The 18,480-nt window shown below is 38.5% G+C and overlaps 1 protein-coding gene across 2 annotated transcripts in view; it reads left to right on the forward strand.

The window, feature by feature from the left end:
• Positions 1-18,480, forward strand: part of ZNF106 (zinc finger protein 106) — a 42,555-nt gene that overhangs the window by 13,631 nt on the left and 10,444 nt on the right. Inside the window, exons 4-16 of one of the 2 annotated variants that reach the window (XM_050336282.1) lie at positions 1,063-1,254; positions 3,434-5,512; positions 6,305-6,935; positions 7,826-7,895; positions 9,471-9,625; positions 9,726-9,786; positions 10,074-10,415; positions 13,688-14,468; positions 14,807-14,862; positions 15,354-15,499; positions 15,794-15,928; positions 16,840-16,956; positions 17,809-18,000. In XM_050336282.1, the coding sequence (XP_050192239.1) occupies positions 1,063-1,254; positions 3,434-5,512; positions 6,305-6,935; positions 7,826-7,895; positions 9,471-9,625; positions 9,726-9,786; positions 10,074-10,415; positions 13,688-14,468; positions 14,807-14,862; positions 15,354-15,499; positions 15,794-15,928; positions 16,840-16,956; positions 17,809-18,000 (4,957 nt within the window). The remainder of the gene's footprint in view (positions 1-1,062; positions 1,255-3,433; positions 5,513-6,304; positions 6,936-7,825; positions 7,896-9,470; positions 9,626-9,725; positions 9,787-10,073; positions 10,416-13,687; positions 14,469-14,806; positions 14,863-15,353; positions 15,500-15,793; positions 15,929-16,839; positions 16,957-17,808; positions 18,001-18,480) is intronic. The other variant, XM_050336283.1, reaches the window with a different exon arrangement.

Consider the following 18,480-nt stretch of genomic DNA (forward strand, 5'->3'; position numbering starts at 1 on the left):
AAACTTCCATTCCAAGAATTTGGTCTCAAGTGCCATGGGGACATGCAGATCTGCTTTTATTAACTGTCAGTATTGAAAAATGTATTATGGAGGCATTCAGTGAGTCCTGACTTGGTCCTCCTGAGTTATTTGCAGTGGACTATACTCTGGTTAATTTTTTTCTGATTTTTTTTTTTTTTTAAACTGGTGAACATATTTTCCTTGTTTAGGTTTCCTATTAACAATGTATTTCCTTAACACTGGAGTATTGAAAGGACTTGTTTGATGAACAAATATGGTATTTTTAGAAATATGAATTTCTTAAAAAGAAAAGAAAAAGGTAAAAAAAATCTTGTAACCTTAATCCAGTATTCACTGAAACATGAGTAAAACCATTTGTCTGACACAGCTGTCAACTTTCTCCAGCTGAAATAATTGCTGTATTTTTTAAGATAAGTCCTCTAAAGTAGAAAGTAGACCTCATGCACACTTGAACCAAATAAAGTACAGTGAACTGAAGACACCCTCCTATCACTCACTGTGCTGTGGAGTCTTTGGATTCCAGGCAGCAGTCTCAGCTGTCCCAGTTTAGGTTATGTTGTATCAGGATTGGCTGTATCCATGTACTGCCTCCTCCCTTTTCTAAATTTCACTGGGGGAAGGCTCAAGGCAAGGATTAAATGTAGAAGCTGTCACCAGGCTTCCCCAGTGCAGCTGGCACCATGGAAGGGCTTCAGAGCTCCTGCTAGCTCTGTAAGCCTTCCACTCTGCCTCCTCGCTCACTATGTTTCCTCTGAAAAGATTTTGAGTACAACAATTCAAGAAGAATTCCTCCTCCCAGTTAACGCAGCTTCATTACCAAGTCTTTTACCTCTTGATTGTTGGAAAAAAATCTTTTAAAAATTGGCCATCAAGAAACTAAACCTTGAAAGAAAAAGCTAGAGAATTCAAGTAACTTAAATACACTGAACAAAACCTCGTTGCCGTGAACTCAAGGACATTCAGAGGAAACACAGTAAGACCAGAGGTACTTGCCATGCCTGTTGGCAGAGTTCAAAGTCCACCCTCTGCCTCTCTTCCTAGGGAAAGCAACCATGAATGCCGGGTGTGCAGGGTGACACTGGTGGGTTTGTCAGCATATGCCAAGCACATCTCCAGCCAGTTGCACAAAGACAATGTTAATGCCCATGACAGAAAAGAGGAAGAGAAGGAAGAGGCAGAAGAAGAATACCTTGACAAAGAACTCATTCAACTAATCAAGCAAAAGAAGGAACGGTGAGTTTTCCTTTCTCCTCTTAGGTCATAGAATTGCTTTTAATACAGCGAAGATACACTCTAAGGCTTAGGTGTTCATGAAGTGTAAACTGCGTGTAGGCAGTGTTCTTGTTGTGAGAACAATCAGAGAGACCTGCGTGGATATCATAGTTTAAACACCTCAGTGTGATTCTGCTGAATGTTCTTGTTCTGTTGATCCACTAGTAAAGAAGTACCAGTATTTTCCATTATGGGTAAAAAGAGTCCCCAGTGTTGTATCCTGTGTTTTGAGAGCCCTAATGTTTTTATTTTAATATTTTACAACCTTTTGACTGAAAAGTTTAATAAATGTGACAGTAATGCTAATATTGTTTAGGGTGGAGGGTGTCTGTAGGAACCTGGCATTTTAGAAACTGTTGCTGAACATGTTTTGTTATGAAACGTTAATCTATTTTCAAAATTAATTGGATTGTTCTGTCAATATCACAGTAAGTTTCTATAATCCTTGAATGAAATTTCTTAACCTGTTTTACCTTGCTGCTTACCGTGAGTTAAACATAGTCTATTGGCTCACTATGAAATAGAAGGCTGCAGAGCATAATAAGTATTGCCTTTTATTTTCCACGTGGCTCTGCATTGCTTGTATGATGTTCCGGTGGGAATATATTATTTGAGTAGATTTATGGCATGGCAATAGTATTAAAGGGGTGTATGATTTTTGAAAGAAGCTCTTGCTTGCTGTGGCTAGAAATTTGAATTAGTGTTTGTGAGTGTTGAAATCTGTGGAGATTATTTGGTTTTGACACCACTCTGTCAAACTCTGTGTCTCTGTACTGCACAGTTAGTCAGTGTAGATAGCAAAAATGTCACTTTTCCTGGTTTTATGGTAAAGGAGCAATGCTGTCAGTACAGTGTTGTTCTGAGGCAACTAAAATCTTAGAAAATCTCTGTCTGTTGGGTGCTCTTTGGAGAAGGGGAAAAACAGAAAGTACAAGGATTAAGTTACTAATTCGGCAGAATTGTTTCCATTAGATCATAATCTAGTTGAGTCAGCTCTTAAAATTTACAGTGTCACTTAAACACTGGTTTTTGTCTTAGAGCTCAGGTTATTTTACACAGTAGAGCGTTTCCCATTAGAGAATAGTTATTTAGTAATCTTTTAGCAGAACCAGAATGTATTGAAAACTAAAAGGGTGATGCAATATGAATTTTGAGTTTACTCAAATCAATAGATTTTTAGAAGTGGTGTGAAATTTTTCTTTCTTGTCCAGGGATCTCGAATGGAAGTATTCCTGTAAAGTCAGAGTGAAGCATTTCTGTAATCAGTTTCTGAAAAAACCTTTTGATTACCTCATTTGGTAGAATAAATACTTTGAACGTTTAGACTGCTGACCCTGGGAATAACTGTCTCTGTGAAGGTAGCATTTGTCTTTAAATGCACATGTGATAGTTTGCCATGTGTTCATGGTAAGTTGCCAAGCACAAGTACTGTCCAAGTGGCAGGAGGTAGTGCTGCTGGAAGGCTCATACAAACTCATTGCATGCTGTGGACTGTTGTTTAAAACAGGATATATTTTTATATCTCAGCAACAACTTTTGTAGATGTTTTATATCTGTGTTTTAACTTAAACTTTATAAACTGAGCCATCGTGTCAGTTGTTCTCTCCAGTAGGTAGAATAACTGCTTTTCCACCTTAGCTTTTTTTTCTGTTCAGTTCACTCTAATTACACCATCTACCTCAAGTCAAATAGTCTTCAGAAAAAATAATTATTTCACTGGTAATGAATTTTTCACCTGTGAAGATTGTCCAACTTGCAAAGATTATACAATATGAAGAAACTTTTTTTGTATTTTTTTTATTAGTCCAATAACTAGTAAATAGAAAGGACTATTATCTTTCAAGGTAAAGAAGAATATTTAAGAATTAATCTATTGAACTGTCCCTGTGCTAAATCAGTTGCTCTTGTAAGAGCAATTTTGAAATTACCATATTTTAGTAAAGGTACAACATTAGTTTTGAAAGTCAAATACTGCAGAAACCTGAACAGCAAAGCAGCTCAGTAAGTCATCTCTCTTTTTATAGTTAATAATAAAAAAAAAATGTTTTCTTCCCCGTGCAATAAAATACATGAGGCCTGTGGGCTGTTGGATTTCAGTAGAATAGCATCAGAGTTTAGGTTTTTCTCAATTGTTTTGCAGGGAAGCTGAACCAAGTTGTGCAAACCAAGAATTAGAATGTGATGACAGGAGATCACAGAGAAGGAAAGAAGAAAGAGCTACTTACAAAGAAAGAGAAGCTTATGATCAGTCATCGTGGCATCGTCACAATGCACCGCAAAGGGACTGGAAGTGGGAAAAGGATGATTATATTAGTCCTAGACAAGGCAAATTTTCACACTCTCAGAGGAACCTCAATATAAACAGACATTCAGGTGGCCCAAGGGGGCGCTCTGGGTGGCACCAGAATGTTTCAGGAAGCTCTTCAAATTGGCATAACTATGGGAATTCTGGAAGTGTCCGGCATCCGAGTGGGCGGGGAGGAGGAACGTCAAATTGGCATCACAGTGCCAGGGAAAGAAATTCTACTTGGCACTCAGAGGAAACAGGTCATTTTTCTAGCTGGAATTCTAAGAGTTATGGAGGAAACTGGAAATCGAGTCCTCATGGTGCAAATGGCTGGAATTTTGGAAGCTCAGGAGAGTCCTATTCATCAGAGCCAATTAAATACAATAAGGAGAGGTATCCATGGCAGCGGCCGGAGAAAGAGGATGTTCTGCCATACAGGAATCAAAGAAAGAGGAGCGACTTGCTTGATTTTACTAGCGATAAGCTTCCTTCTGAGGGGGCGTTGGATTTCACTATGTCAAAGCAACCAGAAAGCAAAACTTCAAGACCCAGTGGAAAAAGTGTCAGTCCTTCCAGAGATAAAACATATCGCTGGAGTCCCTACCCATCACAGAAAACTGCAGAGCAGCAACCATGGTCTGAAGATAATGTTTCTAAAACTCCGGATAAAATGGATTCTGTACTTACGGCTTCTACTGATTCATCAATGACAGGAAAAACTTGTGAAGCCAGTGTTAGCCTTTCAAAACTTAAAGAACAGGAAGCATCTTCCTCTTCTAATGTAACCTCAGATCACCTTGATTCTTGCAAGGTAAAGCAAGACTGTTCCAATGGTGAAAAGCCTAACAAAGATGATAGCAGAAGTAATAAGATGCCATCACTGAAATCCCCTCTTCTGAATATCACAGATACAAAGTTATCCTTGACAAAGCAAGACACAAACAGTCTCTTAAAAAATGTCAAGCTTCTTTTATCCTCAACTGGCAGTAAAGAGCAGAATCATTTGAACGCAGTGAACTTGGAAACAAATGGTTTCTCCTCTTATTCATCGAAACTGCATGGTGTTTGTGCTGATAACATACAAGACAACAAAGATGTGCTTCGTAGCAGTCTTGGAGGGCCTGTTAATAATTTCAGTGAAGCAGAACAAAATCCTGAAGATGTTCAGTCCAACCATTCCTTGCATAATGCTCCCTTAAACTCTTGCAAGGATACAAGTGAAGAAGCTGGGAAAGCATTGCCAAAGAAGGAATTCAGACTAGATTCATTAGACGATGTGAATGGTGATGACTTAATGGGAAGTGAGAAGTCAGAAGCAAGTGTTGACAAGTTGGGTTCTTCTGTTAGGTCTTATTTACCCTGTGACACTCCTGAAGGTAGACTCGCCACCTTTGAAAAGAAAGATGATGAAAAGATAGCTGCTTCAAGTATTGCTTCTGCTGAACTAAAAAATTTTACGTTTCGGATAGAATCCACAGTTTCTTCATCAAGCAGTCAGGACGGTTTGCATGTGAGTTTGAAAACCTCGCAGGATGGAGAAGGGAATGAAGAGTGTGTCAAGTCACATGATCAATTTGAAATGGAAGGTTTTGAAAATCCTTCAGATAATGAGCTTCAAAAAGGAGGAAGCCAGTCAGGAGGCCTTCTTCCTGATTTAAGCAAACTTGGCCTCCCTGCTTCTCTGCAAAGAGATCTGACACGGCATATTAGTCTGAAAAGCAAAGTCGGGACACATCTCCCAGAGCCCAACCTCAATAACGCACGGCGCATTCGGAATGTGAGTGGCCATCGGAAAAGTGAGGCAGAGAAGGAGTCGGGGCTTAAACCCACCCTCAGGCAGATCCTTAGTGCTTCCCGGCGAAATGTAAACTGGGATCAGGTCATCCAGCAGGTAACCAAGAAAAAACAGGAACTTGGCAAAGGTTTACCAAGGTTGGTAGCTTTCCTCTGTCATTCCTCTCTGGGCATGTTGAGGGGGAAGGGTTGTTTTTCTCCATATCTGAAATGAACTCCAAAATCTTAAAACTAAGGCTTCATAATGAAGTCTTGTTATACCGTGATCTTTTACATATACAAATAATATAGTATATTTATCATTGCTGCTGTGAATGTCTACCCATAGATAAGTAATAGTAATCTGATTAATAGATTCTGATCAGTTCATAATGTTTGCTTTAATATCTGAATATGAATGGTAACAATATGTCTGTTTTTCTAGTTCTGGTAATTGGAAGAATGTAAAAATTCCATCAGGATGGGAACAATGCTGTGACAGTTGTTTATTTCTTTTTTCATTCAGGGCTATAAAAAATACTTGCATTGCTGCAGGCAGTATAAATGCTCCCTCTTCATTTGTTAATCTTTTATTTCGATACACAGATTGCTTTTGTATTTAGAGGAAGCATTTATATAATACTTGAAAGTTTCTTTAAACCTGAAGTTTTTTGAAGCGCCTTGAACAGGCTCTAAACCTGGTTTGGAATAATTATAACAACATGATTTCTGACTTGAAAATCATGCTGTCAGTTCTTAGCCACTAAATCTGGTTGTGTGATATACAAAAGATATTCCATTGCCAGATGAGATGGAAAGCACAGAATACCAGTGTGATGACTTGCCAGATCACTTAACACACTACTGTGCATTTGGGGAAGGGAGAGGCTTCTTTCTACATTTAGCTGGTTTGTAACCTGTGCATTTATTTTTCTTTTTTTCTTGCTAAAGGTTTGGCATAGAAATGGTGCCTCTTGTTCAAAATGAGCAAGAAGGTCTAGAACTCAGTGAAGATTCTGATCTGTCTACTCTAGAAGGATTCCAGTGGGAAGGGATTTCCTTAGCGGTGCCTGGCTCAGCCAGAAAACGTAGCTTTTCTGAAAGCAGTGTCATAGCAGACAGAAATCCTTCTGCTTATAGCTTTTTCAGTGGACAAGCCAAAATAAAAGGACATGGGCAAAGGCAAATAATTGCAGCCAGCCACTCACATCACATAACATCTGGATATGAGGCAAACACTGACATTGAGGCTGACCAGAAACAGGAGACAGATGCATCATCTCTTACTTTGTCACCTTTTATGTCTGAAAGAACTGAGACTACTGGAAGAAGTCACAGCCTAGAGGCTGCCTCTGAGATCACAGGCCTCACAAAACAAGAGCAGGAGAGCACAGAAAAGAGAACACCTCTTCTTGAAAAACAAAATGTACTAGAGATCTCAGAAGAAAATCGTCCAGCTTCAAATAGTGCTTCACTTCTTGCAGTGTCTAATAACATAGATGCAGCTACAGATAGTAGCTGCACATCTGGAGCTGAACAGAATGACAGCCAAGGAATCGGAAAGAAGCGGAGAGCAACTGGAGTAAGTGTGCAATTCTGTCCAGCTTTGGTGCCCTAAAAATGTATTTTCCCCTTCAGTGGTCATTCAGCCTTGGAACGGTCTTTGCAAGGAGGACTTTCTCCATTTCATTGCCTTCTATATTGATAATAACAAGCTAATTTACTTGTTTGACTTAAATTTCTTTAAGAATCTTTTCCATTGTGCTTCCTAGTGTAGGACTTCCGATAATATTTCCTTAATTAGTAGGAGTGACAAATGCTGTTTATTCAATTTGGTACCTGGCACTCTATGTTGGTAAACAAAAGCTGTCAAAATATTTCTGTGGAACTACTTGGTTTAGCAAGAATCTCCATGTTTCCCAATTTAAATGGAAGCTAGATCGTAGTAGAAATTTGTTTTCCTTAGATGTTCCTGATTTTGTGGTTAAGCAAGGAAAGACAAACCTTTTTACAAAATTATATACTTAGAATAATATTCTTAAATCTAAATTTATTTCACAGTCCTGTCTTGGACTCAAACAAAAGGTAAAAATAATGTTTCTGATCAAATTCTCAAGATGGCTTTGCTATGTGCAGAAAACAGTAATTTTAATTCCTCACTTTTTAATCCTCTAGACCCTCAACTAAAACTGTAGAGCAAAAAATCTGACTCAATTGTGGTCTTGAACATTTGAGTGAGAAGGCTATCGTCTTATTTAATATTTCTTCCTAGTTGAGATTAAAATGTGGCACTCACTTTGTTCTCCTTCTTTTACGAGCAAAGCAAAGGATTAGTTCTACAAGAATGGGCAAAATAAATTGTGTGTTCTTCTCTGTGGGTACAAGTAATGGTTGAAAAGACAATGGATGTTTGGCTTTTTCATTTAGACAAAATTGTTCTTGTAACTTGTTAATATATGATTTTACTTGCAGGAGGGATCATCTCCTGAAATCCCTAGTCTAGAAAGAAAGAATAAGAGAAGAAAAATCAAAGGTAAAAAAGGTGAGTGAATATCTCATATGTGTATGCATCTGGTGTAGAGGTTAAACACACAGCAGTATTTTGACTTGGCTAAAATACTAGTTCCTTAATGTTACTTTGGTGTTTCTTGGACACTTAATGAAGCTCATAGGGTAGACTGCTCACAAGTCTGCAACACATTCTTCTCTGTGGACTTGTATCTTAATTTGTCAGAAGTTATTTATAAGAAAAGGCTATGTGCATCATTTCTGCCTGCAGTTCATGTTCCTGATTGTACAGGTGGGACCTTTGCTTTACCCTGCTCAGAGAAGTGAGGTTTGTTGCCTCTTTAGGTGGAAGTTCTGAAGGGAGAAGCCCAAATTGCTCTGTTCTAATTTGCCATGCACCTTTCTCTTTCTAATTCAGAAAATTTTTACTCTGCAAAATTTGCTCTGTGTTCTGTTTTTGACGTTTCTGGCAATACTTTCTAATTTTCTCCTCATTCCCTGTCCTTAATGGAAATGATTGTGGAATGCTTTGCTTCTTCCTTCTCCTGAGTGAAGAAAACTCTTTTTCTTAGACGTTAGGCAGATCTTTCTCAAACATACCTAACACATCCACATCACCATGTATCAAAATAAACCTTCTGTGTTTTAAGCCAAATATTTTCTTTGGGAACTAAACCATTGCAACACCGTCTGGGAACTTTGGGGTCCAGAAGATGGCTTTCAAATGTTCCATTTATCCTCCTTTTGTTATTTATTTATTTATATTAACAGTTGTTTGGAATGCAGAGCAATTAATGGATTTTCTTGTGGGAACTAATATTTCACTACTTGAAAAGGTGGGGTCATTTATAAGCATCTCTCTTCAATGACTAGTGTCTATTACAGAGACTAATAACACATTCTACTTAGTAAAATGTCTATTTCCCATTAGTTTACTTTAACATTACGCATAGTTTGCTTTAAATCTGCAACTAGGCAGTGCCCAAGCTGAAACTCCATTTATTTAGAGAATATCTGTAATGCCTGAGGTCTTTAGGAGGTATAGAAGGAGCTTTTACTGAGTACAGTGCTCAGAGACTCTTTCTGAAGAGATTGCAAACATGAGTCTTATGGCCCAAAATGATCCTGAATAGTAAACTAATTTTTTATTGTTGGGTTCTTTTTCTCTTAAGCAACCTTTCCTTGGCTTCTGGATTAACTGAATAATTTGTCTTCTTTAACTTGAATTTGCCTTTGCCTTTTGATTACTTTAATGGCAAGTGTATATTTGTATTCCATGTACATATGTACTTCAAGAAGAGGTCTTTATGGAAGAGAAATACTTTGTTTAACTAAACTAAATCATTGCTGGCAAACTTTGATGGAAGTAGTTACTAGAGTCAAGGTGGAGATCCTGTAAAGAGGAATACTCAACTGTGATCTTCTTTCGTGTAGACATGGCTATTCCTGTGCATAAATACTCAGTTTCAGCTTCTTGTGTGATTATTAATGTTTGACCTAATTCATGTGATTTTTACATTCTGAGGTGGTAGTATTTATTTTATATCATATGTAACGTATCTTAATGTATTGTTCAGTGCTATCACTCTACATTGTGTTTGTTTTTCAGAACGTTCTCAGGTAGACCAGTTGTTGGCTATTTCACTGAGAGAAGAAGAATTAAGCAAGTCCCTGCAGAGTGTGGACACCAGTCTCTTGCAGGCTAGGGCTGCCCTGCAGGCTGCCTATGTCGAGGTTCAACGGTTCCTTGTATTAAAGCAACAGGTAACAGAGGACTTGTGAACCTGTCTGAACTACAAGTTAGCAGCCTGACAAACTGCCTGTTAAATCAGTAGAACTGATAAAAACTACAACTGTTTTACAGATAACAATGGAAATGAGCACGCTGAGAAGTCAGAGAATCGAGATCTTGCAGGGGCTACAAGGTACGAGATACCATAAAACTGCAACAGAATGCTGACTTTCATATTCTTGAATCTTCTCCTTTAAACTGTGCAAAAAAATTGTAGACTTTCAAAATGAGGTCTTTATTTCAAGTGTGTTCTGTCGGTTTTGGTAGTGCCATCTGGTGGCTTTTTGTCAATTTTTCTCTTCCTTGACTGTGTGTCTGCAAGAAATGAGCTCTTGGCACCACTAAATTTTATGGTAAAATATGAACACTTTAGTTCTATCTGGTTTTTTTTTATTAATTTATTTTGTCTCTTGTCCTTAGAAACATATGAACCTTCTGAACTCTCAGAGCAACTTTCCTGCAGTGTCTTAAGTGAGAGAAGAAACAGCAAATCTCAGACAGCAACTGACTTAATTCCTGCAGGCCCTCTCCAGCCCCTTTTGGACCCTTTGTATTCTTCTGTGCCTCCAGTAGGATCTTCTGTTCATGTAAACACGCCGTCACCATTCCAGTCCACTGGCAGCACACCTGCCAATACTCCTGACTCCTCAGTACAAATTAAACGAGAACCTATGTCTCCAAAAGGCACCAAGGAAAACGCGAATTCTGTACTCCAGAGCTCTCCATGTGCTTCACGAGCAGAAGAAACAGAGCGGAAGGATGGTATGTGTAGCTTTGCTGTGTTGTAAGAAAAGTAGCTTTAAGAAAATAAGGAAATTATTTTTTTCCCCGAAAGAATGTAAGTTATGTCTGTCATGCAGGGGTGAACTCCCATTAACTTGTGTAGGACATACGAGTTTTGCTTTAAAAATAGAACAAACATGAATTTGAAGGTTATATCCTCTTAGAATAATTTAGTTAACTAAAAAAGAAGAAAAAAAAAAAGACAAAAAATCCCCAACAAACCTTAACATCTCCTCTATAATTTTTTGTCCTCTCCTCTGCATTGTTTAATGAGCATTGATAGCTAAAAAATCTGCCTACAAAGGAAAAAAAATTATGACATTGAGAGCATTCTGTGTTTTAATTGGGCCCTGCTGGATAAGCACAGAGCGTATAGTTTGCAGTATTAAAAAATAACACTCCATCTTCTCCTAACTGGATGTTAGACATTGTTCACTTTTGTGAGAGGAGTGGGAGTGAAGAGGGGAGGGCTAGCAATGAAAGTATGGGTTTACTTTTGTCTGGAGGAGAAACAGGTGAATTATCCACTAATGGGAGAGCTACTGCCTTAGGAAAATAATATCCTAATGGCTATAGATGAAATAGCTAACTCTTTATTTAGACAGTTTAAAACCCATAAAACCCGTGTGCTGTAGTCTGTGGTCAAAGGCTTAAATGCTACTGGTAGTTTTCACTGCAACTTGGTACTATGACTGAAGGTAGAAACTGAGATTAAAAGCTTAATCATCCCTTACTTTCCTAAGAGTCTGTGAAGTCAATCAGGGTGACTCTAATAGTTGTTTGTCTGCCATAACAATGTCACTTACCCAGACCCTTAACTTTGATAATTTGAGATAAAGATTCATTAGATCAATCCTTGTTGAAGATAGCCAACACATTTTTTTTCCCTTCAACTGAAGTGGAAAAGACTGTTGGAAAAAAACACATCCTACTTCTATAAGCACATTTTTTCTCAAGCACAACATAAATGTTGGCTGAATTGAAACTTAGACTTTAAATACAAGAATTTGATTTTTTTTTTTGCTTATTGCAGTTTGCTTAGGATGTAGAATTATGTATAAATAGTGTTCTTTGTGCTTTTTTAGTCCCCATTGCATTTCCCGTCTTCCACTCCATTACACTATATTAATGTAGTATTGTGAATTTTGCTTCATCTCTTTTTGGAGGATTTGACAGGGACTGTGAAGCTTTGGGCTTTACACTTGAGTAAACTCAGGGCAGGGGGAGAATCAGCTTTTGTGTTTTGTTTCCACTGGTAAAGCTCAGCTTTTAGGAAGCCACTACCTTTTCTTCACTTTCTTGTTTTTATTGGTATGTTAGAGTTGGAAAACTGAGAATAAAGATTTACTGATCACTCTCTGCAGTGGCATGCAGTGTCTTGCTTGCAGAGTCTTCAGACTTTACAACACAGAAGCTGAAAAGGTTTTTTATTTTTTTCTTATGAAGATGATCTTTCACTGTATAGCTATATTTATTACTTCAATAATTACTACAAATCTCTTAATCACATTAGTGTATTTTTCAGTTTCCTACAAACTTATTTTTGACATGTTAAAAGCAAGAATATTCTTTGGTGTTTGTCAAGTGAACATAGTTTTGGTATTGATGAACTTCTATATGTACTACATTTAAAATGGGTCTGCCATCAGATGAATTTAGTAATTTGGAGGGAAAATAAGCATTTACCATCAGGCAAATGCCCCAGTTCTCTCTGGGGCAGACTGTTTACTTCTTTGGGGCTTAACATTTAGCTGGTTAGCTTCCCTAGGAGGTTAGCTCAGCCTTGCTTTGAAGGAGCTGATTGCATTTGGTTTCCCCTAATTGCCAGCAATCTCTCCCACCTGCAGAACTGAGTGATTCTCTTTCTTACACTACTATGGTGATTGTTTTACTTTCTTTCTTAACACCCGCAATACTCCAAGTTCAGAAATTTCAGTTTAAGTTTACAGATTACTACTATTTTCATGTTCTAAAGTGGCCAAATTCCTTCCTTGCCCCTTCAAATGGGCCATGAGGGACACATGATATTAGAGTCATATTCACAATTTCAGATTTTGTGTGCCTTCTTACGAGTATAATTCAACACATTAATTGTTCAGACTTCATTTAAGCATTCATTTCTTTCATATAGAGAGTTTTCTATCAAATTTTGCAGCTGTGTATGACAGTTATGTGTCCAGCTTTCCATTGGTTTATTTTAAATGCAACATACCCTATGGGCTGTCAGCAAGTTCTAGTTTTATCTTGGAATTTCCCCTCTTAGGAAGGTGTGGGTGAGATATTCTCATTTTGGCTGTTTCTAGTTGGATGTGTAATTCCAAAGTGTCCCATTTGTACCGTGATGTGTAATGTGCTTTTGGCTAAGCATTACTATAGGCTTAGTTTGGTGATTTCTGAGAGAGTGAAACAGGGAAATGTTTCAAATGCTGCCAGCTTCCCATTCACATTGTGTGATCCCACCCAATAAATGCAGTGATCTTGAATCATCCTGTTCTGGATTGTAGTTATTGTAAATGCAACCGGGAATTTTAGGGTGTAGGAAGCAGCTGTTAGATGCTGCCCTTACAAAGGGCAGTTGAGGGATTGCATTCTTTGGTTCATACTAATTAAAATAAATGACAGGGAGAGTATGTTTGCCCCATTGCATAGTCCACCACAGATTACCTAAGTTAAGTAAACCACCTTACTAAAGCCTACCCTCATGGCTTATAGTGCTGCCATTCCCTGGATATGGTACAGTGCTGCAGAGTGGGTTGTGCACGACTCATCAGCCTAGAATTAGGTCCAAGTAACTTGGTAGAAATAACTGATTCAGATGGGTTGGGCACAAGGTCTTCATTCTGTGTCCCTGAACAGCTGAGTGGTGCTTGGCATGCACCATTACTGCAGCAGTTGTGACAGCTGGTAAGGGAGCACACAGAGAGGGGTGGTAGCATCTTAAGCCAACAATGTAGGATTCACCAAAGATTGTCACAACTTTAAAAGCTTATAGTCTACCAGCAGCTTGAATTATGTGCCCCATTCCTTTGCTTCTGGCTACACAGATAAACATTTTATTCCCCAGCTATGTTTTTTAAAGGCTGGATAGCTGACTGAAATAGCAGATCTGCATGTGCATATAGTTTTCAACATGTAGGAATGTGTACTTTACATGCACAATTAAGTGTAAATGGAAAAATGCAGGGAGAGCCATTTTGCATAAATATTTATTGCTGTACAGATTGAATGTAACACTCGTCTGTTTTCTTCAGAAGAGACCAACCAGAAAACTTCAGTGTATCCAGTTATCTCTGCAACCATATCCCTATCAGAGCTGATATCTTGTTTCCAACACACTAATCAAGATGTCCACAAGCCTGCTGCAGACAGAGGAAATTCTGGACTCCCTGAGAACCCTTCTCCTCATTCACTATCTGTTTTCAGCAAAAGCGAGGCAAATGATACAGCACCTGAAGGATTTTTACTACATCAGTGTAGCACTTCTCTTTCAAAGCATTCAGTCGCCCTAGAAATGCCAATGGATAAAACACCCAAATTGTCAGCAGAACCATCTGAGCAACACTTGGCAGCCACTGTAGTCCCAGCAGAAAAAGGGAACAGGAGGAGGAGAAGGTTGAGGAAGAAGAAAACTCTGAGGGCAGCCCATGTGCCAGAGAACAGCGATACAGAACAGGATATGATGGACTCCAAACCTGTCCGGAAAGTCAAGGGTGGAAAGGTTCCTAAAGTAGAAAAAGTTACTACATCTACTCCTCCAAGAGAGGAGGATGGAGCTACTGCTCAGAAAGCAAAAAACAAAGATAAGAATGACAGTGATGCTTCTCTGGAAGTAGTGGAATTTTCAGCACCTCAGTGTGAGGTGGTTGATGTTGGTTCATCAGAGTCAGGAGATGAGAAACCAGACAGTCCATCAAAGAGGGATTCACGCAGCTCTGTAGATCAAGCACTCCTAGAGGCATCTTGCTCTGGTTATGATGAAGTGAGCTCCACCAGTGAAATTGGCACAAATTATAGGAATGATGGAAAAAGAAGGTGAGATTATTGTAGACCTCTCAAAAATAAAAGTATTTTTATACAGTATTGATGAGGACAAAATCAGTGACTTTGTTTCATTCAGGAGTGAAATAAGAGCGAAAATAAAAACTGACTTGGCTTTTTGGTTCAACAAATGAATGTGTTTTGTTACCTATTATTTTCTCTTAATACAAGAACAAGGCTGCACTTCATAGAAAGTTTGTGTTTGAGCTTATCTGTCACAGCATGTTTTGTACCAAGTGCAGTCTTGTGTTTTGGAATATTACTTACACCAGTATTTTGTCTGAAAATAAACATGCAAAGTTCAATCTTGGTAATTTTTATTTTTGTTGCAGTGTGGCTGAGACACAGACTTCCATATCATCACTCAGAGGATCAAAGAACTCCTCAGGTATATCTTTTTTGCTTTCCTGCTCATACTTAATATGTGGTATCTTGCAGGACTTTTGAGTTAAGTCTTGATCAAACTGCTTCCAGAGGGGAATTTTGCCCTGAAGGTAAAAGCCTGCACTCAAAACTGAAGTGGGAAGTGACGTGTACTCACATCATCTTTCATTGAATGCTTTGCGCCTTGACTCCTCCACAGCCCTCTGCCCCCTCCCACACAAACACTTCTGTTCCACAGTCTCTGTAGAGCTGTAGGAAAAACAATAATACAATCATTTTTCTATTTTAAAGATATTTCTCGACTTAATGTCATATAAGGTCTTTTTGGCATTTTATGTTGCCTTCTGTCACTTTCGCACTCCAGCTGGGACCCACAAGTAAATTTGAGTTCAAGGTGCTGAGCCCACACAATAGTTCTGCTGGTTGGCAATATAAACAATAGTGTTTGCTTAAATGTGTTCCCATAATCAAAGTACTTTTATCTCTGTCCTACAGAAGTGTCTTCGGAGCCAGGTGAGGATGAAGAACCTACAGAGGGAACCTTTGAGGGACACCTGGCTGCAGTGAATGCTATTCAGATTTTTGGGAATTTGTTGTATACCTGCTCAGCAGACAAAACTGTTTGTGCCTACAATCTCGTTGTAAGTAAGGTTATGGGAATAGTGTTCAATGAATTGCAATCAAAAGGTTGTTTTTCGTAAAGCCTCACTATGTAGCTAAGGAAGCAACTGCTTTTTCAAGCACATAATTTATTTTATACTATGCTTCTCTTCCACACTCTCTTTTCCCCCTCCCCAACCCCTATGAGAGAGGCAAGGGGACATAGATTGCTCTATGTGTCCTGCTTTTTTTTTGGTGTCCTGCCTTACTCTGTTAGGCACGTATCCTGAGAGGTATTATGGGCCTTTACGCTGACACTGTGCTTTCCTTTTTAGAGCAGGAAGTGTGTGGCCATCTTTGAAGGACATACTTCAAAAGTGAACTGCCTTCTGGTCACTCAGACAAATGGGAAGAATGCTGCACTCTACACTGGCTCAAGCGACCACACTATCAACTGTTACAATATCAAGGTACCCAAACTCTGTGTTGATTAACATATATCGCATTTTTATGCAAGCAGTTATTTACAAATATAAATTCAAAAAGCCTTTTAAACCCATATAAGCTGGACATAAGCCCCACTTCATACCACCATAGATAGAGCAGAAACCCCTCCCCACACAAACCAAACAGCAAATTATTAACTGATTAAATGCCCTAATCTTTTGGCTTGCTTGTCAGTAGAGTTTTTGCCGAAACAGCATGACACAATCCCAAATGTTGGGAACACCAAAGTGCAGGATGGTTGTTTGGCCACGAATATCATACTTGTCTTGCTGTATTTCTAACTTTATTGCTTATGGAATATTTCTGATTCCATTGTTTGTGGAAGGTACTGCTCTCTGCTCTCCATCTCTAGCTGTAGAGCAACTTCAGAGAGAACAGATGTCTGTTATTTCAAGGGCAGATGAATTAACAGGCTGAGACTTCCTGAAGCTGGATGTTTGAGGGTAAATGATAAGAAGACTTGTCCAACCTGTGTCTTGAAGGACTAGAAAGCAAATATCTGCTTCAGGGAGCAAATTGCCAGAGGTTTTAAACTCTTAAGTTTCCTATGAGGAATCTTCAACTATGTACAGGGTGGGTTTCATATATACATATATAGTCTGTAGTCTGAATTTCTATATATATTAGAGGTCATTAATAGAATAAAGCATTTAGGGTTATAAGTGGTTGCTGAAGTACAGTCAAGTCTGAGAAATGTTCCTGATTAAAACCAGGATCAAACTGCCATGTGACACCAGACTGTCAGATGTTTTTTTCCAGCTCTGTTGGTTTAAGAAATGCAGCTTGTAGGTGAAAACCATCATTCACTTTGGGCATTTTTCCTTGAATTGTTTTTGGTTAATGAAAAGCTTTAAATACTTCTTTCTATTACCAGACCAAAGAGTGTATGGAACAATTTAAATTGGAAGATAGAGTGCTCTGTTTACACAGTAGATGGCGGATCCTTTATGCAGGCCTTGCAAATGGCACTGTGGTTACTTTCAACATAAAGGTTAGTTTAAATATTTGGCACCTAAAAGCCTGTCGTGATACTTTTTCTCTCCACTTGGTGTTTCTTTCCATTCTTTCTCTAGAGTAGTAAACGTACTTGTAATGAAAATATTTTGGTATAAGTGGTCACCGTTGGCCCCTTTTGCTCCTTTATTTTGTCTGTGCATGAAGCTATCCTATCCCCTGTCCCTTTGGTTACCTTTCTATTAGCTGCTATGTTGTTATGTTGTTCCTTAAGGTTCCTGCTGGTCTACCAGCCCTATGTCATTTCTGACACAGCTGATTATTTGTGAATCCTCCTTTCTTGCCCTTCAAAGTAGTGTGAGAGACTTTAATGTGTTGCTGGTTTTGCCTACTCCATTTGCAGTTACAAAAGAGACTCTTTCACATGTTCTTCTGGCAAAGAGGTTTCATCAGCAGTCCCTATGATGTTTAAAAGGGAATAAAAATTATTATTTAAATAAACTATTTTTTCTGATTATTCTTTTCATGGATTCTATACTTAATTACTCAGATTTATCCTTATAAATTTATCCTGTTTTGCATTTTTCTCATAACACTGTTTCTTTTTACTGTTCTGACTCTGCAAGAGAATTTACTGGACCTTTGTTAAAAAAATACTTAATTACTTATTAAGTATTTTTTTTAATGACAGGAAATTGAGGCCTAATGTAAAGAGTTATTTCCTTGATTTGAAAACTTAGTTGTTAAGATGCAACTCTTACTACTGCTGAAATTGTGTGTTACTAAAGTGAAATCAGATGCTTTAACAAGAGAAAAAGGACTCAATGATCTAGTCAGTGTCATAGCAAAGTTTTAATTCTTCAATACCATTTTTTTCTTCCCCCAACAGAATAATAAACAGGTTGATACCTTTGAATGCCATGGCCCTAGAGCAGTGAGCTGTCTGGCCACAGCTCAGGAAGGAGCACGCAAGTTGTTGGTAGTGGGTTCCTATGACTGCACCATCAGCGTGCGAGATGCACGGAACGGACTGCTTCTCAGAACCCTGGAAGGTCACAGCAAGACTATACTCTGCATGAAGGCAAGTGTCTCTGAAAACAATGTTTTTGACAAAGAATGCTTAAAATTATGTATATTTTCTTCTACTAGTGAGCAGATTGCAAGAGGAAATGGAGGATTTCTCTGTTTTAAATTATAAAAACTGAGTAATCTGGTAGGAAAATTGTATGGCTACCATATCACATGTCCCACATGTAGTTGCCACATCTACATATGTTTTTTGAATACTCAGGGATGGTGATTTCACCACTTCCTTGGGCAGCCTGTTCTAATGTGTGACCATCCTTTCAGTAAAGAAATTTTTCCTGATATTTATTCTAAACCTCCCCTGGTGCAATTTAAGGCTGGTTCCTCTTGTCCTGTCACTTTTTTCCTAGGAGAAGGGGCTGACCCCCAACTCACTACAACTGCTTTCAGGTAGTTACAGAGAGCAGTAAGGTCTCCTCTGAGCCTTCTTTTCTCCAGGCTAAATATCCCAAGCTCTTTCAGCCGTTCCTCATAA

This window comes from Myiozetetes cayanensis, unplaced genomic scaffold (genome assembly GCF_022539395.1).
Source record: "Myiozetetes cayanensis isolate MyiCay16 unplaced genomic scaffold, myiCay2020 scf6-25, whole genome shotgun sequence".
Classification (NCBI taxonomy): Eukaryota; Metazoa; Chordata; class Aves; order Passeriformes; family Tyrannidae; genus Myiozetetes; species Myiozetetes cayanensis.